Here is a 24352-nt window from a genome sequence, read left to right as displayed (position 1 = left end):
AGAAAGAAAAAAAATATTCATAATTCTTCTTTGAAACTATTTTAATAGATTCAGCACTGCTTCAGATAGGAGGCATTGGAGAGATTTAGGACGTGATATACAGATTCCATTACTCTGAATTTGTAATAAGCCACATCACTGAAAGAGCACCTGCTCATAGTCATGCATTTGTCCCCTCGGGTCAAAAGAAGAGGATGGGTGCTCAGAGGGCATTGAGCACATCGCTTTGGGCTTTGCAGCACATAGGCATCATCCATTCATCATGTTGTATCATAAAGAAAGAAAGAAAGAAAAAAAAAAGGATATTTGATAATTTTATTTTTTATGGCACTTGTAGCACATTATTAACTGAAAAAAAAATACTATTCATTCTTGAGAAAAAGAAAAACGCTGAAAGGCGTCAGTCTTCTCCACGATTCAGAAACGTACACGCAATCACCACACGGGCCACGCAGCCGCTCACAACCATTCCACCGCCCTCCTTTTCCAGGCAGCGCGCTTCCCCTCAACAAGATGGCGGCCTCCTCCACCGACATGGCGGTTCGAGTTTCTATTGGCGCCTGCACTCCCACCGGTCTGCTATTGGCTGAGCCACAGGTTTTCCCCGCCCCTCTCGGCCCCGTCCCTAGCTGGGAACTACATTACCCAGGGCGCCCCGCGCTTGGGGAGTCGTTTCCAGCCCTTGCGTTCTTTTCGTAGTTGCGTAACGGGGCAGCGGGGACAGGGTGTGGTCTCGCGAGAAGTCCGCACGGGTCGGGGCTGCGCAGGGTGGGCGGCTGGGGAGGGGGCGAGGCGTGGAGCTGCCGTGCGCAGGAAGCGAAACCGGCCGCGCGGCTCTCGCTGTGCTTCGCTTCACCGTTGGCTCGGACTCCATGGCGGCCGCGGAGGCCGCACCCGCGGAGGCAGCGCTGGATTCTAGCGGGCTTTCCCCTAAGGAAGAGGGAGAGCTGGAAGACGGCGAGATCAGCGACGATGACAACAACGGCTCTGGGCCGTGCGGCGGCGGCGGCTCCGACCCCGGCGGCGGCCTGGTGGGCAACAGGCCCTACTCGAGGCGCAGGCCGCCTCCTGGCCTCCGCGGCGGCATCTCTCTCTCGTCCTCTCGGCGCTTCCCGCGGTCGCGGCACCAGCCCCCGCCCGAGATGGGCCACCTGCACGGCCACGGCGGTTACCGGCCCAAGGACTCGTTCCGCTCCCATCCGCCGCCTCTGCCCGCGCCGCGGATGCCGTCGGGCCCGCACTCGGAGACTGGTCCCCGGCTCTCCTTCTGGGAGCGCAGTCACAACGCCCTGGACCGATTCCGCTTCCGAGGCCGGCCCTACCGAGGCGGATGGCGCTGGGGTAGGAGTCGGGGCGGCGGCGAGAGGGGCGGCAACCCGCCGGGAAGGCCGCCCGGAGGGGGAAGCTGCGCTGGCTTCAGTGGCAGCCAGGGCTGGAGAGAGCCCTCGCCTCGGAAATGTATCCTTCCTTCTGCCGGGGGGCGGCGGCCCGAGCTGCCGGGTGGGCCCGCTGTGTCAGCGCTGCGCTACGTGGCCCGGGGCGCGGGGAGGGACGCGGCTCCTTTGGCTGCGGCTCCTTTGGCTCTGCCTCCCGCCGCCAGGGGCTCCGGGCAGCCGGGTTCCCGCTGGGACGGCGCTGCAGCCTGCCCGGCCCGATCAGGGATAGAAAAAAGCATAGCCTGAAACAAAGCCCTGCTCTGTTGAATTCGAGGTGCTGCTGTGCTAGCCCGAAGTGAGCCTTAGGATGTGGTGTCAGTGAGACAATATATGATTGAAGTGTCCTAGTTATAAAACTAAAGTGCTGAGCTTGTTAATTTCCCTTGTTGGGCAATGAAGGATCTGCCCTTCTTTCATTTTCACTTGCAGCCCTTCAGAGGTTATTTGTAGCTAAAGCCAAACTCACATTAAATGTGACTTGGGGCTCTGTACACAGAAGGTGCATTACGTGGGAGTTCAGGTAACATGGAATGCCCTGTTTCTGTTTAAAGCCACACCCAGTGTTTCTTCTAGATATTCTCTATCAGTTGCTTCTGGATAAGTTTGCTGAGGTGATTTTCATGGGTTTTAATGTTTTCTCCCGTTAAGAGTAGAAATAGGAAAAGCAGTGGAAAAATCTCATTTTCCAGAACCACTATAGAAAAAAAAACAATTTAGATGCCAACTGTAACTTTGGGGTAGCATGGCACTGAGACTTGATGCAACTGCCTGAGAACACAGACGCTAAAAACAAACAAACAAACCACCCAGCAAAACTTGAGCAAAAGAATTATTGCTTAAAAGTTGTTTTCCAGAATCTTATGCTGCTTTGTTGAATCTGTAGCCATAGTTGAAAGATGTGACTTGTTTTTTGGTTGTGCTGCTTGTCCCCAAGAACAAGGATTTTTTTTTTCTCCTACTTGTCCTAGGACTTAAGGCTTTGAAAGCTGCTCATTGGTTCCCTGTGCTACTTTGGAGCCAAGATTATGTATCTGTGTCAACCGTTCTTTTTTGGTATGCAGAGAGAATATGTAAATTACTGATAAAGAGCTGTTCTTAATCTTGTCTGGTGATGTTAAGAGTGTTCCTGAAACCTTCATAACTCTTCATTCAAGGATTGTTTCTTATCTTGGAGGCAGGGAATGAAGATGTGATTTGCCCCAAGGTTGCACAGTGCAGCAGTGCCAGTGCTGAAAATAGAGGCTATAGCTCTTAGTTCGAAGTGTTGCTCGAAGTACCAGAAAATAGTTACTTTCTGTGTAATTTGCAGGGCAAATATGTTTATCATTCTCAGCTGATCTTACAATGCTTGATACAGATACAGTCATCTTGGACACTTTAAGGGATCATTCAGAAACTGATAATTTGGTTTTCAAACCAAATGAGCAAGGAAATGAAGTCTTTTATTGCTTATATGTAAGATGCACTCTTCTGTTTGAATATTATAGGTGATTTTCTAATGCTGTTGCCCCTTAAGTCACATTTGGTTCTAATGGATTAATTAAGAAAGGCCCATGATTTTCTCTCTAAAATATGAATTATATTTTTTCATGTCTTTGCTATCCAAATGAGTTGGTATTACACTATCCCTACATATTGAGATATTTCATATTGCTGATGTGAATGGAGGAGGGGTGCAATTAGCAAGTGACTTCAGATGAAACACTCGCATGAACTGGTACGAGGAGGTTCACTGCAATGGGTGATATTTGGAATTTCACAGGACAGGTGAGAAATGTGAAGGTCTGCTAATAAATAATGGCTTTTTTTCTTTATCCATGTAACTGCTACTTTGTGTGCGCTCTGTAGGAGTGGAAGTGTAAATGAGTTGGAGTAAGTCAGAGTTAAATAATTATTTTTCTTTGGATATTAGCTTTTAATAGATTTATGTTTTTATTTCCTAGCAACTTCAGTGTGGAGCTGTTGAATGAGCCTTCCGTAGAAATTCTTATGTAGAGATTTGTGGAGTTCTGGGTCTGAAACATGGAGCCACAGTGTGACTTAGGTTACTGTTGAATTCTGACCTCTTCCCTTTTCAGGTTTTTTTTCTAATCAGTTGATCTCTTTTTGGTTGTAGTTTGTAGGCTCTCCAGTGTTAATAGAACTGTTGTTCTAATGCACTCCTGTTTGCCTCTAATGGCACTCACCTACTCTTGCACTCTGTATCTAGAGCTATATACGAAAAAAGCCAGCAAACCTGCATCCATGGAACACTGTTGTGCTTTAACTCTGTGGGCAGCTAAGTATCATGTGACCCAATGGGATGACTGAGAGAACTGAGAAAGGTAAAAAGGTAAAAACTTGAGGGTTGAGATAGTTTAATAAACTGAGAGAGAAATGGGAGAGGAAGGAAAAAATACAAAAGGAAGTGGTGCAAAATGCGATTGCTTGTCACTGGCTGATGCCTAGCTAGCCCTGGAGCAGCAGTAGCTCTCCCCTAATCCAGGCTGTTTGCCCCCAGTTTTATTGCTGAGCACTGTGCCAGGTAGCACACAGCAACGTTTTGGCTGTGTGGTTCAGCTGGTTCTGTCCTCTCCCGTCTTCTCGTTGGTGGGACAGCTTGAAAAAAATGGAAGGTCCTTGTTTCTGTGTAAGCACTGCTCAGCAGCAACAAAAACATCAATGTGTTATCACCACTAATTTCATCCTAAATCCAAAATAAACACCATACCAGTGACTGTGAAGAAAATTAACTGTCACAGCTAAAAGCCAAAACCACAACAAACACCACATTTCTTATGAGTACCTTTTCGGGAGCTGTAGCAACTTCATTAATCCAAGCTTAAAAAAACTTTTCAGAACTTTGTCTTCTGTGACCCAACTCCAGATGACTCCAGAAACTGTTTCAGTATTGAAATTATCAAATCATTTTTAGGTTTATTTTTATAAGTTGTGTTAAATAAGTTAATCAGCTTCAGATTTTCCTGTCACTCGCAAAATTACAAACATTTTGTTAGCAGCAGAAACCTGTGAGTTTGACAGAATTGACAGAATTCTTAGGTAATTTGTGGCTATTTTTCACAAAGCTCATACATTTTGGATGTATTTCCAGTATATTTGTAAAACTCCTCCAGTTTTTGATTGCCTTGTGGATTTAATGTAGTTTTATCTTATGTGCTGACACTTAGGAGAGCATTGTTAGAGCAGGAAATGTTTTGTTATACAGATTTGTTTATGCAGGATAAACAGCAAGAATGTGTAGTCTTAAAATAGTGAAATATCCATGTTGTTGATGTGTTCTGTGAGCTGAAAACTAAGTTGCTTTCTTCTCTAATCAGGATTCTTTTACTCAAAATATTGACTCCATGTTGGAAAAAGCATTTCTCATAACTTACTTTGAATCAGTGCTGATATTATAAGTTCAATGAGTCAAACTTGACTCAGTATCCTATGTTGTTTTTTTTTTTTCCTGGGGGTAATTATTTTACTAGATTGGTTATCTTTCAACTTTAAGATTTTCAAGGTAGGAGAAGTAGGAGTTAAACTCAATGATCCTTATGGGTTTTTGTCCAACTTGGGATATTCTGTGATGGGTAGCTGTGTGCAGAGCACATTTGCATGGTAAGACTCTCACTAAGAATGTTTCCACAGCCTGCCTTGAACAGCTTGACTACCTATTCCCAGCGGATACAAATTTTCTTGACAACTTTTTCTGACTAATTAATACTTCTAAATCCTCTCCTAAGTGTTTTGATTGCAAGTCTTTAGCCAACATTTTTTCTTCCCCACAGCTGTTGGCTATGTGATGCCTTACCTCACTTGTTGAACTACGGTTTCTGCAGTCTTTAATTGTGCTGTGGCTAGATGTTAGCATTTATGAAAGGATAAAATCAATGAGAATGAATTCAACCTATCTTTTTCAGGTGATCAGCTGGGCAGCCAGGACTAGAGTTAGGACCTCTAGGAGTTCAGCTTGCTCTTTGTAATATGGAACCTTCTCATCATTGCAGCAGTTGTCCCAAGATAAAGAAGGCGTCTCAGGAATTTTAGGATATTCTTTTTAAGTTGGCGATGGGAGAGAAGTGTTTATTTTTGCTGTCCGTATCTGACAGTGACACATCTTTTATGTGCTGCTATTATAGATGGTATTTTTCAAGCTATCCTGAAGAGAAAACTAAATCAATTTAAGTTCTGTTTGTCATCAGTCTTACCTTTGCTATGTGAATGTTATACATGCTTTTTTCTTACTTTTCTTAACTGGTAATTCAGCCAAAACTTTTGGAAGGTCTCCATCTAGAAAACAGAACTATTCTTCTAAAAGTGAAAACTCTGTGGAAGAAAGTTTTGAGGATCTGCTCCTGAAGTATAAGCAGATACAGTTGGAGCTTGAGTACATTAATAAGGATGAAAGATTGGCTCTGAGCAACAGGGAAGAAAATGAACAAGATGATAGTAAAACAGCGGACACTGAGGACCAAATAACTGTAGAAAATGACAGTATTAAAACAGATGCTATAAAAGAAGTTTCTCCTGAGGAGAAAAATCCGGTTATGGCCTTTCAGGCATTTGAACTGAAACCTCTCAGACAAAAACTGCCCACTCCAGCTGAGAGGAGCAGGTTGAAAAAAGTCAAAGAAGGAACAAAGCAGTCGTCGCAGAAATCTGAAGTCACAGAATCCACTCAAGGTAAATACCTGTAAAGTTGTTGTAGCTCACTTGTTTTGTTATAGTTCTTTTTGCATGCCTTAATTTATCATATTTGTTAAGTGTTCGAAAGTATTGTACTAAATAATGTAATTGAAACTAGGATTTTAGTTTAAAGTGATACAGTAAATCTTGCTGTATTGGCTTCCTCTTCTATGTAATTCACCAAAACTGCTTGGAAGCATGGTTGTGGTGTGGTTTTTTTGTTTTTTTTTTGTTTTTTTTTTGACAGATAAAGACCTTCTCGTAAAGGTCCTTGAAATTACTTTTAAGATGAGCAAACTGAGGTAGTTAGCTTAAATTTCTTAATTTGAGCCTCCAGCTGGTTCTGCTACATGATGTTTAATGTGTTGGAGGATGTGCTGAAAGACGTCACTTGTCATCTTATGGTAGCTAATTTGTCAGTGTGCATAAACTATCAATTTGAGTGGGAAGAGACAAATTGCTAAATGAATGGACTAAGGATACACGTGAGGGTTTTGTAGGAACATGAAGGAGGGTGGGACTAGAACAGTCAAAGTCAGAATGATCAATTCATATTGCAGAATCACAGAACTGTAGGGGTTGGAAGGGACCTCCAGAGATCATCGAGTCCAACCCCCTGCCAAAGCAGGTTCCCTACAGCAGGTCGCACAGGTAGGCATCCAGGCAGGTCTTGAACATCTCCAGAGAAGGAGACTCCACCACCTCCCTGGGCAGCCTGTTCCAGTGCTCCGTCACCTCACTGTAAAGAAGTTCTTGCGCACATTTGTGCGGAACTTCCTATGCTGCAGTTTCTGGCCGTTTCCCCTTGTCCTGTCTCCACTCACCACTGAAAAGAGTCCGGCCTCGCCATTCTGCCCCCCACACCTTAGATACTTACAGACCTGGATCAGGTCCCCTCTCAGTCTTCTTTTCTCAAGGCTGAATAGACCCAGTTCACTCAGCCTTTCCTCATAGGAGACATGCTCCAGGCCCTTCACCATCTCCGTGGCTCCGCTGGACTCTTTCCAAGAGATCCCTGTCTTTTTTGTACTGGGAATTCATGTGCGACTTCAGAATCAGAATTTAGAAGGGAGATATTTTTAAAAATTCAGTAAAGAGCTAGAGAAAACTGATAATTATTAGATAAACCTTCCTGGATATTTTTCCCCTTGTTTTTTTCCCATTAATTAAACAAAAATTCAGATATTCTTTAAGAAGGAACATAATTTTTAATGGGAGATGTGGGGGAGCATAGGCAGTCAATTTTGGCCATACGAAGAGGGAAAACAGTAGCTTGCAGGAGGAAGTTGCAAGGCAGGAATAAAAGACTATTTTAAAAGCAAGAGAGTCTGCAAGAAAATCTGCCTTCAAAGTTCGAAAGCAGTGAGAATGAAAGTACCTGGTCATATGATAGGGGAAATATATGTTGTAATAGGTGTACTGAGAACATCTGGATTTTTGCAAACTGCTCAGTTAAACATATGATGAAGATGACCTGAAAGCAGGCAGAATGCCCAAGATGGAGGCCTTTATGGCGATGTAATACATGTTTCCAGAGTAGGAAAGATCTGGATTTTAATTATTGCAAATTAATGAGTAACAAGTAAACGCATGCTACTTAATTATGCATATACTAAGACATCAGCAACATTTTTTTTTTTTTTTTTTTTTTTTTTTTTTACAAACTGGTTTCTTGGGTGTCCTGACCTTCCAGAGTTGAAGAATTTGTCTTAAAGCTGAGTAAAGCTTATGTATTCTAGAATTGAATCTGTAGTTCAAGTCCACTGCACTCACAGAGGCTTTACAGTGTTATTCCTTCCTCTCCTCTTGCTTCTCATTAGTCTGTTTTGCCTGTGTCTTCATCTTCTAGTTTACATACCATGTCCTTATCTGCATCTCCTCGCTTCCATCCTGTGGACTGAGTGACGGAGAACTTTGCTTAATGTAGTAACTTCTTTGATTTATCTTTTTAGAATGCAGATGGGCATTAAATAATTATTTTTCTCCCTCGTGTGTGTTTATAAAAAAACAAAAAAAAAAACATGCATATCCAAACACTTGCTGTGCACTGTTTTTATTTAGGTATAAGCTCTTAGTATATTTTAAGCAACCTCTTTGTGACTTTTCATAAAATACTGAGAAGAAAGCAAGCTGTGCTGACTGCAGTCTTTCCACTGATGTAACTTTCTTGGAGAGGGATCTCTCTGAAGAAAGGCTGATACAGGAGAGGGTTGCAAAGCTTCTATTTGTTCATAATTGTATATATTTTCCATTATAATGATACAATACAATGTTAAATATACTATTGATTGATATATAATAATACTATTGTGTCAATCAGGATTGGTTAGATTTATTAAATGATATAGCACTCTGTATGCTGTATGTAAATATGTAAAACATAATAAACAGATTCATGGCTTTTGGGCAGTCTAAAATTGATTTGCCAATGTATTTATGGGAAAAGCATTACTATTTGCTTTTCACTTTCATAGGATAACTGTATATTTTGTGTAAGATGAACCGAGTACATTCTTACTGCAGCATTGAGCCTTTATTTCACTCTGCAAACAACTGACCCGTTACTCAAAATATCTGCCAGTGGGATCTGAGATGCTCAGAGCAGTAACTGATGCAAGATGCTGGCTAAAGTGGATGGCGAGAAGCCTTGTTCTCATCTTGTTTCTTGATCTGTTCTGCTCTGCTTGGGGAAGTAGAGCCAGAGGACTACTTGAAGAGTCAAATCTTGCCTTAGGTTTATCCCTTCTTGATGATGCAGATTTCATCAGATATGCCATTAATGGTTTTTAATGTGTACATATAACTTAAAATTGTAATTCTGGTAGGGTACCATTGATATTTTTGTATAGATTCATTTCTCTTTTTAATTCTGATATAGTTCTGTTGTTTCATGAGAAGCAACTTGCTCAAAACCGTTCTCTTTTGAAAGGTGCAGAGGACAAAGAACAAACATCAACGCGGAAGCCTAGCAGTTCAGATGTAATCTCTGAAAAGGTAAGAAAGTAGTCCCCAATAAGTAAGGTATCATTGCTTTATGGTATTTCTTACGATTTTTTTCCAAACTGTGGTTCAGAAACATTTCAGTGATAGAAGCGGTTGATTCTACAGGAACAGCACTTCACCATTAGAGCATTATTTTAATCTTCTTATAAGAAATGTAGGGACAGACTCTTTAAAAGACTTTCCAAAAATATTCACTTAGTGACTTATTAAATGATACTTCTTGACTTTGTCTCATCTTTTTTTTTTTTTTTTTTTTTTTTTCTCTCAAGAAACTGCTTGATGAGGAAGAGGAGATGTCTGAATTGCAGCTTAGGCTTCTTGCACTTCAGTCTGCTAGTAAAAAATGGCAACAAAAAGAGCAACAGGTGATGAAGGAAAGCAAGGAAAAGTTAACAAAAACGAAAACTGTAACACAGAAGGTCAAAGCCAGTGCAAAAGCACATTCAACAAAAAAGACAAGTTCTACAGGTAATAAGTTAATGTTACTGAAATTGGAAACTACAATGGATGCTCTGAAAAAAGATATAGTAGGTTTTGTGAAACAGTGAATTATGAGCCATTAATCCTTCTGGAACGGTCTTCATCTACTAAGAGATCCTGAAGATTCTAGGAATTGGGAAACTATTTAGTTAAAGTAGAGTTAATCACTTATCTTTTTATTTAAAGGCAAGCAAACTTTGAGGAAACAACAGACAAAGACATCAAAGAAGATACAGCAACAAAAGGAACAAGATAGGCGTCAGAAAGAGGAAGACCAGAGGAAACAAGAAGAGGAGGAGGAGAGAAGAAAGAGAGAAGAAGAAATCAGAAAAATTAGGGACCTCTCAAATCAAGAGGAGCAGTACAATCGGTTTATGAAGCTAGTTGGAGGAAAAAGGAGATCAAGAAGCAGGGTAATGAATTTGTAGTGTCACGTGTTGTGGTTTGTTTGGGATTCATGACTGATTCCTGTCTTTATGCTCTTCCTGATTTCACTCACTAACCCTTCCTTATCCCCTTAAAACTCAAAGTACATGGGTCACTCTGATAGCGCTGCCTCTTGTTTCTTTCTATGGGAACTACAGCAGATGCAAAGAGCACAATAGCACTGTTAGATAGAACAAATTCTCAGTTACAGAATGCTTTCTCAATATAGTCACCACCATAAGTGATGAACAAGAGCCTTTTTGCTGCGTTCATCGAAATCTGCACCAGCAGATGCCCTACTGTTGCCACTGCTGAAATGCACCACCCACTGCCTCATTGTGCTCACAAACGTTGAGCTTATAAACGTTGAGCAAGTGGTGATGAATGTCAGTGGGTGCTGTTTTTCTGCATGGAAGAATTCAGTGATACATCTTTGTTGTGTATGCAGTTCCATGTCAGATGCCATTGTGACAGACTGCCCCTCTGTTGCATGGCAACAAAATGTGACAGGATATTGGTGGGAGGGCTCAACCTGTACTGCCATACCACCAACGTGCACCTCTGACATTGTGGTTCAACAGAATAAAATAGGAGGCATTACTTTTGGAGCCACCCACTTATTCCAATGGTTACAAAGCTTTAATGCCTTTCTAGATAGATACTGCCTTTGGTTTTAGTAAGATGAGTTTTGTATGAGTTGTAGACGTGCGGCAAGTTAATGATAAAATATTTTCCTCCTAGAGATGTTTAGCTGAACTTTTTTTTTACTTTCTTTGCTTAGATTGCACTTCTGTCTCCACACTTGAAATTTCTTTGTCTACAACCTCAGTGACTTACTGCTTTCAAAATGTCATCCAAGCTTTAATTTCTTAGTAGTATTTTTTTAATCTCTCAAGGTACTAAATATGCCCAAACACCAAAAAAAAATTACTTCAAACCTCACTACAGGATGCCAGAGTTGTGTCAGCTTTCTGAAGGGCTAGAATTAGAACCATGCAGTGTGGTCTTGCTGCGCTTCTAGGATGTTTTTCCTCCTTTCTTGCAACTAGTGAAATGCACTTGAATCATCACATTCTGCCTTTAAATCGTAGGTACATTGCAGAGAAAACAAAAAGGCAGTATTTCTTCAGTGTTGGTTCTTTCATCATAGAAACTACTTACAGCAGCTGCATCTGTATCAAGTGGTTTGTGCTACTGGTGCTGTAATTCCATTTTGCAGTAGAGCTAGAGGATTTGTGACTCCCTGTTTGAAGTAATTTTATTCAAGACTCCCATGAGATGATGAGGAAATTGAGACTTGAAGTGTTTAAACATTCTAAAAGCTACCAACAGATGTACTGTATGCCTCTTAAGACTCCTCATTTTGCATCCTTATGAAGTAATGTTTACCTGTTCTCTGTCTTTTCATTTCTGAATATTAATTCCTACTCTGAATTACTTCAAGTTAAATTTAAGTCTCTTGGCATTATGTAGTGTGATATGTGTCTCATGTGGGACAAATGAAGGATTTGTGTCCTGAAACAGCAGTCTTACAACAACTGGAAAGTGTTTCAACTAAATACACAAATTCAGCCTTGTTGAAGATTATCTATGTACAATTTTGAGTTCTTTCTAATAAAAAGTAGTTTAAATGGTCTTGTTAGTTGCCATGGCATATTTAACAGGAATGATCAAGAGTTTATTTCCTTTCCAGTGTTTAAGAAACATGTCACCTTGGCGAATTACTAGATAAATGACTTGATAAATATTTAAAAATTGCTTGAATATATAAGCTCGGTAGGCTTTCCTCCTTTCCCCCTCCAAACTTCTAAGAACTCTTTTAAAAACTGTTTGAAGTCACTACCTGCAGTAGATTTGATTGAAACTTAGTATTCAATTCAAAAGTTTTTTTTAATAAGCTGAGTAAATTGTATTTATAAAGTAATTAGAAGACTGTTACAGAGCCTGTCTATAAAATCTTCTATAAATAGGTTTGCTCTGAAATAATAGTGTAAGAACAGCTAAATAAAATACTCTCATTGTTGCTTTCAGTCTTCAGATACAGACTTGAGATGGTCTTTGGATAAACAGCCTACGGATAGTGCAGGAGGCATATATCAGTATGATAATTACGATGAAGTTGCCATGGATACAGATAGTGAAACTAACTCTCCAGGTAAGACTTCCTGTTATTTATAAGATGATTGATTAAAAGGTAGGAAATGAGCAGTTATTTTGGAATATGATCTACTAGCTTTAAAAAAAAATTAAAAAATAAAAAATAAAAATTTTTTTTTAAAAAAAGTGTACTAACTAACATGCTAATACTGACTGTTGTTTCCTTTCTATCTCTGCTGTAGTGATGATTTGAAGGTGCCCAGGGTTCTCATGGTAGTACTGTGAAATCTTTATTATTGTGGTTTTTTTTTTTGTTTGTTTGGTTTTTTTTTTTATATTCCAAAGCAGTTGTATAGAAATCTGTGGCCTGTGGGTGTTTTCTGCAAAGCTGCGGCTTACCCAGACAAGGGCCTGGGGTCAGTATTAGTGTTAAACGAAACATGAGTAGCAGTGCACCTTTGTGAGATAGAGGTCAGCTGCAGCCTGGGTTTGAGCACTGAGGCTATAATGGCTGAACAGAGTGGTCGAGGATTGAGGGAAGTGCTTATTCCCCTCTCAATTTAGGAGACTGATTTGTCTTTAGTTTTCAACTACATGAAAGATAATGTATTGGAATGAGTCTAGCAGAGGACCTCTAAGTTTTTTGGGAACTGAGGTGTGTGATTTATGAAAAGAGAGCACAAGAGCTGAGACTGTTAAGAAGGCTGAGGCAAGTCTTTATTGCTGTCTTCAGCTACCTCGTGGCAGTTATAAAGAAGATAGAGCCTACTCTTCTGTGGACTGGGCAACAGAAGGATAAGGGAAAGTGCTTAAATTGTTACAGAAGAAATTTTACCTGTAAGGGCAAATCTTCACAGAGAACAATTGGATACTAAAACAGATTGCCTCAAAATGTGAGAATTCAGCCCTTTAATGATACTCGTAACTTGACTGGATGCATCACTTAGCAAACTTTAGCACTGTATTGACCCCCGTGTTAAGGCAAATGACTTCAAGGATTTCTTCGAACCTAAAATATTTAATGACTCTGAGATGCTTTTAAGCATTCAGACTTTCTTGTTCCATGTGAAAATGCTGAAGAAGGTGTAGTGTTGCAAGCGCTCCATTAATCAAAATACTGCATTAGTAATTTTTATTCTTCTGCTTTTCATCTATTCTTTATTTTCTCTTTTTTTTTTCCTGTTCTTCTTAATCTACATTATACATTAATTTGCTAAAACAGTGCTCTGCTACATAATCAAGCAATGTATCAAGCATCTCACACTCTAATGTTGTTTCTGAATTCAGTGTGAGCTGTACATTTGGTGTGCCTCAGTCCTTATTTGTACTGTAGTTTTGGTGTGCAGTAGCCAGGAGTCGCAGAATCACAGTCACTCTCCTGAGATTTGTAGTTTAAGAATGCAGATTCTGACATACTAAATAAAATATGACTTGGGATGATTTATCCCTTATTACCTCAGCAGTACTGTTTGGGAGTGCTTGCATTTTGTGTGTAACTTTTTTTGTGCATCTGTGACTTACGTGCACTGTCTGTGTTTCAGGCTGATAAACTAAGTGCTGATTAATTAAAAGGAAATAATGGGCTGCTGCTGTTTTAGTAGAAGCATGAGTTCAGTATTTCTTACACTGAGTTGCTTCTTTTTATTACAGCTTCCTCTCCAGCACAGCCTCCTTACTTTGAGTGTCCAGTAGGATATTATCCACCTCCAACAATACCACCAATTTCCTTGCCACTGCCACCTCCAATTCCAGTAAGTAACCTCAAAAGAAGTGTTTCTGAAATTATTCTCGTTTTCTCTTATTTCTAATGCTAGGGTTTTATCAAACATACGTGTAGTCCTGAATTATTTGATTACTTGATTTGATTATCCAATATTCTTTTTGAATGATAGTTTCTGTTCAGTTGAAGTTTAATGTATTGAATAAAATTTTTTTTTCTTGACTGTTAGTGGTGCTATGTGTTTTCTTAGCAAAGAAGTTTGTTACCTAGGGGGGAAAAGAAAGCCCTGTAGTTTGTCACAATCCTTTCACACTTTGATAGAAACAGTCAAAAGGTATCTTTGTATCACAGAGTACCCATGGAAGTGAAAGTAGTTCCCCACCTCTTTTCCTCAGTGAGTATTTTTTGTTCTTACTGGGAAAGCAACAAGAAAGGAGACGCTTATTTTCCTCTGTTCTGGTGCCCTCTGAATTGTTTTGAGTGAAGAAGTGTGGAATTCTGTTGGCAAGATGAACTTGTAAAACCTTTTTGGGACTGCTTTTTAAACAGTTTGGTACAATCCATTGGCCTAACCTGTCAGATCAGCTATATTTCTGTGACTAGACTACCCCTGGTTCTGAATTTTCATGTATAGTTGTATGTCTGCACTACTTTCGTCTTCCCAATGTAATTTTGTTGTTTACATCTTTTTATGGGGTTATTACAGGCACTTAGCTACAGCCTTTGATATTAGTTTAAATCCACTGCAGTTTAATTTTAAACCATGAAATAATTTAGATAGCATAACCTCTGGTGAATAATAAGCTTCAGAAGTCTCAAGCCTTTATTTTTATTTTTCTTTCAGCCTCTACCATCTTTGAGCCAACTTTATATGGAGGGTATTTCTTGTGTTTCTCTTGAGCCACCCCCACCCCTTCCACCTCTTCCACCTGAAGAGCCTGAACAGCCACCAAAACCTCCATTTGCAGATGAGGAAGAAGAAGAGGAGATGCTCTTAAGAGAAGAATTACTCAAGTCGCTAGCTAACAAACGGGCTTTCAGATCTGAGGTACTTCATTGGGTTTTAAATGTAAACCTCTAGGTGGCAATCTTGACCAAAACTTAAATGTGAACTTAGGGGGATTGAATGCTGCTTTTCTGATTTGTTAAAAATCAATTTCTACCACCTGAAAAGAAATCAAAGTAAAACCAACTCCAGGGATACTCTTTGAATTGTAACTTGCAGCTTACTATTTATTTATGACGGGGTTATGAAACTCTTTAAGTGCCAAAAACTTGAATATGCTGGGAGAGATAGGGATTTTCTGCAAAACTGCTTCTTTCATTTGCATAACTTCATTTCAAACTTACAGTGAGAGGAGTTGGGAGGCCTGTAACTTCTAAAAGATTACGTCTGATTTGTGTGATCTTTTTTTTTTTTTTTTTTTGACAAACAAGGTTTATGGTTTTGGAGATTGGGATTGTTTTAAGTGTCATGGCATTTTGGCATTATTGCAGTGTTACAAGCTTTATCTGATACAGTTATATAGTCTGTTTCATGTCTTGAAACTTGAAATTATGATCTAAACAAGATCATTTATGCTTACATTTGTCTTGTAAAGTACCCATGTGTAATGACTATTTTTATTTTGTTTTGCTAGGAAACTTCAAGTAACAGTGGTCCTCCTTCCCCTCCTGTTCCAGATAATTTGCAATCTGTGCCAAGAAGCAATCTGTCTGCTGTCAGTATTAATACTGTATCTCAGCCACGAGTACAAAATACAAAGTTTGTTAGAGTACCAAGGCCTCCACGAGCAGTGATCACAGTAAGGAAATATTGGTGCTTTCTTTTAACAGGTCTGCAAGTTGGAGTTGAATTCAATTTGGGGGAAGAGGAAATAGATGAGAATTTTTTTTTTTTTTTTTAAACTAGGGATGCAGGATGGAATGGTGGAGCTTCAGTTAAACGTTTGAATCATTAGTAACTTTAATCCATGTTCTCTTCTGGAAATAATTTGATGCTGAATTAAGAATCTAACAGCATGAGGGAGCATCAAAACACACCCATGCTTAGCTGAACTGGAAAATGTGTTTCTTTTTTCACTGTAAAAAGGAACATAATTTCTGCTAAACCAAACTAATAAGTTTGGAGAGTGTACTGGTGAAGTCTAGCTGCAGTGTTTATTACACGGAATCAGAGTAGGGTCAGTTCACTTTAAGGTGCTTGAGGTACAGATCTGTGCTTGTTGCTAGTGTAAATGTAGCTGATCTCTGCTAAAGCTGCATAAATTTCAGGTTTATGAAGCTTGTATTTCAAAGACTCTGTATGTAGTTCAGTTAATCCTTTTTTCAGATTAGCATGGACTGAAACTGTGGTAGCTGGCCAGAGTAACCCCTCCGTTGCTCTTTCCCCTCAAAAGGTGGTCTTTCTCTTACTCCTTGTCAGATAGTATCTCTCTTGTAAGCTGTGATCTGGAGCATCATTCCTGTTCCTTATTTAACTTTCTGTGTTAGTGGAAAGACTAAACTTTATAAGGGGTGTAAAGAACATTTTCTTCTGCAGAGGTGGTGATGGGGTTGGGTAGTGTTTTTTTTCTTCTTTTTCAGTGAACTATGTGAGCATCAGCACAGAACAGGTGACAAATGACATGTCTGTCAGTGCAAGCTTAAGGAGAGGAGGGTGTTTTTCTCTTATAACAGCAGCAGATTTCGTTACATTAGCTCCAGTCACATTCTGTAACTTGAACTTGAACAGCATGTCTAACTTTAGTTAGCATTTGATTTGTGATGTCTGCAAACATCTTGGATTGTTGGAAGCATGGTTATAAAAAGTGTTTGCCTGTGTTGTGCCAAATTAAAGTCCGTGTAATATGCTGTTCTATTTTTGACAGTGAACAGAAGTGGCTAGTTAGCAATTCCTTGAAAAACATATCTTGCGCTCTTTCACATGCAGGACCTGCAGTGAGCAGTGTGATTAATATCGGTGATTGGTGTCTTTGTATTTATTTCATTTTTACTACATTTGGAGGAACACATTGTCTTTTAATCTTGTTATTCCTTTCTACGGTCGTTAAGCTTGCATTTGTGTGCTTATCCATGTTTAAATACTAAACGTGTGATGACACAAAAGAAGCCTTGAATAACCATTTATTCTATTGCTCTGCATTATCACAGATGAGAGGTGCTTAACTGAAGGTGCAGGAATGAGGGAGATTATGTCACTGGGAAGTTGTCAGGCAGTTTGAGTAATGTAATAAATGTCTTATATAAGTTATGGTGATGAAAGGCATTGCTGTAACACCTGGAAAAAGGCTAAATTTGATCCTCCTCTCTGTCAACTTTTCCCTAGTAGAAAAACAAAGGGGAGATTTAGGACAATTCATGCTGCCCTGCTGTGCCAGAATTTTAGCAGCTTCGGTCTGTGAATGTCAAAAAGCCAGTGATAAGGAAGTGATTTTTTTGGGCATGTGAAGAAGGGTGGAAAGCCCAATTTGATCAAGTAAGATTGACCTGGAAACGTAGTCGGAGAATAATTGAGAGGGGAAGAACTTGGGATTTATTATGTTTTCACGAACCAGTAAAAATTGGAATTGCACCACTCTGCTGTGGTGGTGCAGGTACTGCAGCTGTAGCACATACAGAAGCAGTGGATATGATCCTTAATATGAGGATATCAGAAAGTACTTTGTTTTCCCCGTGGAAGTGGAGGATTTCTTTGGTGTGCACTTTAAAAGGCGTGTAAAACTTCAGACGTGTATTGATGTGAAAGTTAAACTTAAATCTGTATTTCATTCACTTATGCTGGGAGATGGGAAAGTGAGTCTGGGAAATGTGAACTGAAGTTGCTTATTTTCCGACTGCAGCTTCAGAACATCTGAGACTAATCTCCTTGTTTCTACATCATTCTTTGTGCTGATTCGATTATTAATGCTGTCAAAAAGTGATTAATCTTGGAGCCTGTGTTCTCCGTGTGCATTTGTGTTCTGCCAGTTGAACTGCATGAGCAGCTCACTGTGAGGTCAGCTGACTCTAACTGTGGGCTGGGACAAGAGGCATTGCAGAGGTGTGACAGTCCTGGTCTTTAATAGTCTCCTTTACAGCATTTCTAGGGTAGACTTCCCTGCTATCCTTCAGTTTGTTCACAAAAACTGCTTGTAAGTGGCAGATAATTCTCCTTAAAGTGGAAATAATTTATGAAATTATAGGAGTGAAATATTTGTGATTCATGTATTATAACTGTGAAGCTACAAATATGCTGTAGGTACTTGGGAGTAGGAAGAAAATATTGATGTATCTTTCATGTTACATTATCAAGGATGGATGCTAGGGGAGATGCACAAGTTAAGTTTTCCTCATGCAACATGAAATTAGTGTACCATCTTGTGCCATAATGAAGGATTTTAACTTCCTTTTCCTAGTAAACGAGTTCAGTTATCTCTTTGTAGTTTTTTTTAATATAATTTTTTTCTTTTTCTATACAGCTTCCAAAACACAAGTCTGTTGTGGTTACGTTAAATGATTCAGATGATAGTGAGTCTGATGGAGAGCCATCTAACTCAACCAACAGCGTATTTGGAGGACTAGAATCCATGATAAAAGAAGCAAGGAGAAATGTTGAGGTAATCTATCAATATTTAATAGGTTTATTTTGTAATTATTTTGCTTTGTTTACAGAATTTAAACTTCTAGAGTTGAATCAAGAAACAGTTGGATTACATCGGAAAAGGGCAAGAGTAGATAGATTACTCCTATCTGAACCATCAAATTGTAATTTGCATAAGCTATTCATTATTTCAGTTCAAATTGAAAGCATGTTTAGTTAATGGTAGAATAAGTAGTTGGTTAAAAGTCTTGTTAATCTTGAACAGCTTTAAGTTTGTGCTGAAAAACTGTTAATAGCTGTATTTGAAACTTGCATGAGAAGTATTGACTTCAACTTTTTTTTATAAAAGGCTTCAAGAATCAAAGCTCCTCCAAAATCGGAAAAAGAAAACGATCCAATGAGAACTCCAGAGGCTCTACCAGAAGATAAGAAGATAGAATACAGACTCCTAAAAGAAGAGATTGCTAGGTACAAGCGAGTGTGATTGTTTTTAAAGTAAAATGTACATTCTTTGTAGGTCTTTGGTAGTGTGCTTTTGTGATTAGAAAAAAAAATAGAGGTTTGAAGACGTTACTGTTATGTACAGTCTCTCCACCATGAGTTTTTTGTAGGACAGCTGAAGGAGTCTGAAGGAGGTCATTAGATTCAAACTGACTTGCAATTGATGTTTGGAGTTGTGGAAGTCTTATTCTTTAAATTGAAAGTCTTGCACTGCTGCTTTTTATTTAGAAGGTTTTAGAAGTTAGGAATTAATGTTGAAGCTGCTGAAAATCTTTGCTTTTGACATATGTTTTAGTCGTGAAAAGCAACGTTTAATTAAATCTGATCCACTGAAGAACAGTTCATCCCCTGCAAATTCTGATGGTGAAGTTGATGGAATTGGGAGAATAGCAGTAGCAACAAAACAAGTTACTGAAGCAGAAGCGAAGCTGAAGAGAAACAAGTGAGTCTCTTTCACTGTCACATGCCCTGCCTTGTTTGCTTAGAATGATGAAAGCTCTAAGTATGTGTTTATTAATGTGTAGTCACTGAAGTACAGCAAGCATTTGTTTGTTTTTTTTGTTGTTGTTGTCTTGAGTTGTTGAACCTTGAATTCTGTTGCTATACAAAAGGAGCTATGTTGAAGGGCAAGTTTGGTGTTCAAACCTATTTACAAGTTATTACTCACAGTAACACTGTTCAGCTGTTTTTACATTCAGTGACTAGAACTTTATCTGTTCTTCTTAATAACTCTAAAATAGGGGAAAGGGAGTATGGTTTTTTTCTGGTCAGTACACTTGGAGGATAGTGTGTTGCAATTAGATGTTCTTCATATAAATGAATTAGTATTTTCTGCAGGTTAGGCATGCTGTTTAAAGCTTTTCCTGTACACCTTTTCTTCTAGCATGCCTCTTCCACGCTTCTCACCCTTCCTTTGCCATGGCAAAGATCATAGGTACTTTGCATCCTACATTTTGCTTTCGTTGTCACTTTATGATGTGTGGACTGGTGAGGAAACTGACTTGTGTTCAGATGTATATTGAAACATGTTCATCCCCCTTCCTTTACTTAATTCCATCTCTTCTTCCTTTATTTACTTCCATCCATCGAATTCTTCATCTTTGATTACTCTACTGTTCTTTAAAGCTACATCTTGCAATGTCTTGAGGTGTTACATGGCCTAGGAAAGAATTGGGTTGCTGAGTAACACAAGGCAACAAAATGTGGTTTTTGGATGTCAAAAAGAGTATTGAAGATAGGCCACTTCTTACCTTTCTCTGTTCAGCAGTACAAATCTGGTGAAAACTTGGAGACTGAATTATTTTATGTAATATCAGCACTTAATGTCTCGTGGATGTTAAGACTATTCGGAGACACTTAGGTCTTTGCTAGAAGTGTTGGTAAGCATCACTCTAAACACAACTTGGTTTCTAAACAGAACAGTGATATCTCCAAGAGATGTCTCTGGAAAATAATGTTATGTGTCTTTCTCTAGGCTTCTGTTGATGAAGGATGAATCTGTCTTGAAACATTTGTTGCAACAAGAAGCCAAGAAAAGAGAGAATGTTCGAATTGCTGAAAATAAAATTAACAAACTGGCTGAGCAGCTACAGGCAACAGAGAAGATCTTGAATGCTAATAAGATGTTTCTCAAGAAGCTTCAGGAACAAGTAAATTCTGAATTTCTGTTAATTGTAACTAGAAAACTTAAAGTAGGAAGCTTTGTTGTTTGAACACAGTAGGCTTGCTTTGGAGGCATGATTAATTCCCATGTGTTTTCTAACTGTATTTTATTGTCTGATCATATCTGGAAACTTGCATTTTTTTTTTTTTCACCAGATTCATAAAGTTCAGCAGCGAGTAACAGTCAAAAAAGCTCTGGCATTAAAATATGGGGAGGAACTTGCTCGAGCAAAAGCAGTAGCAAGTAAGGAAATTGGGAAACGAAAACTGGAACAAGAACATCTTGGAGTAAGTCTCTGTTGTTAAACAGTGCTCTTAAACTATGTTCTTAAAAAGTAGTAGCAATTTTGATTACGAAACCTTTTTCAGATGGAATTTCAGTAAAAGCAGGAGAACATTTTAGAAGCACTGGAGGAATCTTCCTAATTTTTTAAAAAAAAAAACTGATTTTTTTTGAGAAATCAGTAGTGGGGAAAACAAACAAACAAACAAAAAAATTGTTCATAGCCAACATATATTTGCCAGAGCAATGTCGTTAAGATACAGATTCTGTTATCTTTCTGTCTGTGAAGAAAGGAAATTGCTGTCTGTAGACATTAACCATCTCATTATGCTATCTACCAAAGGCACTGAAGTGGGTTTTTTGTTACTTTACAAATTATGGAAGGACCAGGCCTCTATGCTTGCCTGTGTACTTCTGCAAATTTTTCTTTTTCCTGTGGATACTTGTGTTGTAGTTCACCTTCTAAATATGCTCAGAACTTCTTTTCAAGCCTTGCACAAGATGTAGTGTAATCTGTATTGGAAAAACCTGCATAGATGCCAGTTGATTTGCAGGAGACTTTTTGGTGGTTTTCCTGCTGTTTTTTTGACGTTTTCTTGGCAAGAGTATGAGAATATTTTTATAAACTCTTGAGTTAAATAACTTGCCCGTGTTTAATTTGCCTCCTGTCAATACATCAGTAAATGTGAAAATGAAATAAAGGGATTTTTTTTTCCTTTTCAGCCAAGTAAAATGTTGAAATTGGAGAGCTCCCCTGCATCAAGTCCAAAAAAGCATTCAGCAGAACTGATTGCGTTAGAAAAAAGACGACTGCAGCAACTGGAGTATGAGTATGCTTTGAAGATTCAGAAATTGAAAGAAGCTCGTGCACTTCAAACCAAGGAACAATCCGATATTGCACCTCAGGCAGATGAGGAAGCTGAATTTGCATTACCTCAGCCATCACTTCATGATCTTACCCAGGATAAATTGTCTTTGGACAGTGAAGAAAACTACTTTGATGATGAGGTGCTGTCTAATTCAAACCGGGAACGAAGGAGATCTTTCAGAGAATCTAGTTCTTATACTAAGCCAAATCTTAAACACATGGACACTCCAAAACAAGAACCTATAAACAAACTTTCAAAAAAGGCAGCAGAGGAGCCTGAGCTTTTCCTTGGGTTGAATGTTGATGAACTGAAAAAACTTTATGCTAAAGCTGACAGTTTAAAAGAACTGTTAGTGAAAAGTACTGCCTTTGTAGCACCTAAGGAAGATCTCTTATGTGGTCAGGTAAACACTTGAAATATGAATGTGGCTTTTATTAGGTTGTATTGCACTTGCTATATATCTTTTCATCTGTTTTCTAGGAAATTTCAGTGGATATGGATTTTGTTACATCACAGAATAAACAAACTGAAGCAAAACCATTTCCATTTGGACCATATCGTAGTCCTCTTCTAGTATTTAAATCCTACAGGTACGTAGACTCTTAACAGCTGTTTAACTGGTGTATGTACACCTTTTTAAAGAAGTCTACACTGCTTTTCTGTGATAACCCACACATGTACAGAAAGGTGAATTGTGATGAGGAACGTGACTCTCTTGAAGCAGTTTTCTTTAACTAGGAAGCTTAGCGATTGAAATTCTCCATGGGGGGAGAAGAGAATATTAGAGCAGAATCTGTGTGGAGATACTATTCCATTCCATCTCCTTTCATCTGTTTTCCACCTATGTCTTACACTAAGCTATTATACTACTATATATACTACAGGTCACTACTGATTTTGGTTGGAAGTAGGGTTTTGGAAATAATGAGATTTAGTACTTAAAAAAAAAATGGTTATTTTTTCAAAATGTTTAATTGGTGTCTCAGTTTGTATGCTTTGTCACAATAATTCATTATTTCGTTTTAGGTTTAGTCCGTATTTTCGAACCAAGGAAAAATTGTACCTCAGTTCAGTAACGTATAGCAATATGATCGAGCCAAAGCAGTGTTTCTGCCGCTTCGATTTAACAGGCACATGCAATGATGATGACTGTCAGTGGTGAGTACTCTTCTATTTGATTCATAGATGTATGATTTAAGACCAGAATAGGCAGGGTTTTCTTCAGAAGGTCTCCATGTAGGGTTTTAAGGGCAAGTTTTAGAAAAGAAAGTTAGTTTTAAATATCCTATTGCAAATACGTAGTTAGCAGTAAAAATAATTTGGAATCTTGCATCATGAACAGAAATGGCTTTTTAGATAGAATTTTTTATTATAAAAAAGTGAGACTACTAGAGAATATTTTACCTTTTGATTACCTTGTAATTCAGATAAGGCTCTTCTTACCTAGAACTTTGGCATAACATTAGGCCATCATAAATATTCAGGTGGTGATGGATAGTGTTAATCATGGTAGAAGTATATTATGCAGCAAATGGACATAGGGTACATAGCAAACATTAAGTGAATATATAAGAAAATAGCATTGTGGTAGAAAAATTCCAGTTTCTGGTAAAATACTGGCTAAGTTACTGTGCTCCTTTGAAGCTTGGTGTTAAATCATATTAAAAATACTTTGTTAAACAGCATTACGCTGTGTGGTGTAAGAAATTAGCAGAACAACAACTGGATATGTATTGGCCACGAGTAAATCAAGTTTGAAAAGTGGAAAAATATTATAGGAATGTACTTAGCTTTTTTTTTTTTTTTTTTTTAACAGCAAAAAGGGAAAGCTTTTTTGAATCAACCCATAGCTATTATAATCAAATCATACTTCAGATCCTTTAAATGCAAAGGGATATCTTGATTGTTATAACTAACCTATTTGAACTGGAAAGTTTTAAACACTGTGTTCCTCTGTTAGTGCAAAGCAAGTGTGTAGAATCTTATTCTAATGAGCAAGGCTGTGTTGAAGTAATGAAGACCAGATTAAGTTACTGATGTGGACTTAAGTTCAGAGAACGCCCAGAGAAACATCTAAGGGAAATTTCAGAACAGACTGTGTTATTAATCATGGAGATAATTTTCTTTATGCCTCACCCTTGTGTGTACTAGTAACAACTTTCTAATTATGGACTTTATTAAGTTGTTGCTGTGATAAACATTTTAATTGCTTTTTTGTTTATTTTAGGCAGCACATGAAAGATTGCACTCTTAGCCGAAAGCAGCTGTTTCAGGATATTCTGTCTTACAATTTAGAACTGATTGGCTGTTCAGAAAAAAGCACTGATGAAGAAATCAGCACCGCCACAGGTTTTTAAGAAATTTTTGCTTGCTTATGTATTTAAAGATCTATTTCTAAAGGCAGTAGTTTCCATTAGAAGTTCTGGGAGCAAGTCTTTTTTATGTAACGCAATGTGTAAAATACTTCTCTAGTTGCCCAGTTCAGTCCTCAGTAGTGGCTTTCTACAGTTGTGGTTTGTGGAATGTTTCACTCAAAAGACTGCTGTGGTTCCATGGATGGAGCAGAACTTGGGATGAGGTCTTGCCCTCTCTTCTTCACATGTGTTAAATTAGCATACCTCTTGA

General features: G+C 38.7%; 1 protein-coding gene across 3 annotated transcripts in view; it reads left to right on the top strand.

Moving 5' to 3' along the window:
- Positions 1–820: 820 nt before the first annotated feature.
- ZFC3H1 (zinc finger C3H1-type containing) overlaps positions 821–24352 on the top strand; it is a 38311-nt gene continuing 14779 nt past the window's right edge. Inside the window, exons 1-18 of one of the 3 annotated variants that reach the window (XM_042815668.1) lie at positions 821–1458; positions 5685–6101; positions 9034–9098; positions 9377–9575; positions 9774–10000; positions 12045–12168; positions 13761–13861; positions 14675–14878; positions 15471–15635; positions 18291–18428; positions 18762–18880; positions 19209–19355; positions 20388–20562; positions 20732–20863; positions 21582–22130; positions 22208–22317; positions 22754–22885; positions 23955–24076. In XM_042815668.1, the coding sequence (XP_042671602.1) occupies positions 873–1458; positions 5685–6101; positions 9034–9098; positions 9377–9575; positions 9774–10000; positions 12045–12168; positions 13761–13861; positions 14675–14878; positions 15471–15635; positions 18291–18428; positions 18762–18880; positions 19209–19355; positions 20388–20562; positions 20732–20863; positions 21582–22130; positions 22208–22317; positions 22754–22885; positions 23955–24076 (3712 nt within the window). In that variant the 5' untranslated portion in view covers positions 821–872. The remainder of the gene's footprint in view (positions 1459–5684; positions 6102–9033; positions 9099–9376; positions 9576–9773; positions 10001–12044; positions 12169–13760; positions 13862–14674; positions 14879–15470; positions 15636–18290; positions 18429–18761; positions 18881–19208; positions 19356–20387; positions 20563–20731; positions 20864–21581; positions 22131–22207; positions 22318–22753; positions 22886–23954; positions 24077–24352) is intronic. The other 2 variants (XM_042815667.1, XM_042815665.1) reach the window with 2 other exon arrangements.

Source organism: Centrocercus urophasianus, unplaced genomic scaffold (genome assembly GCF_019232065.1).
Source record: "Centrocercus urophasianus isolate 14NV4802_14NV808 unplaced genomic scaffold, USGS_Curo_1.0 seq_15, whole genome shotgun sequence".
Classification (NCBI taxonomy): Eukaryota; Metazoa; Chordata; class Aves; order Galliformes; family Phasianidae; genus Centrocercus; species Centrocercus urophasianus.
This window is presented reverse-complemented; position numbering and strand designations above follow the sequence as displayed.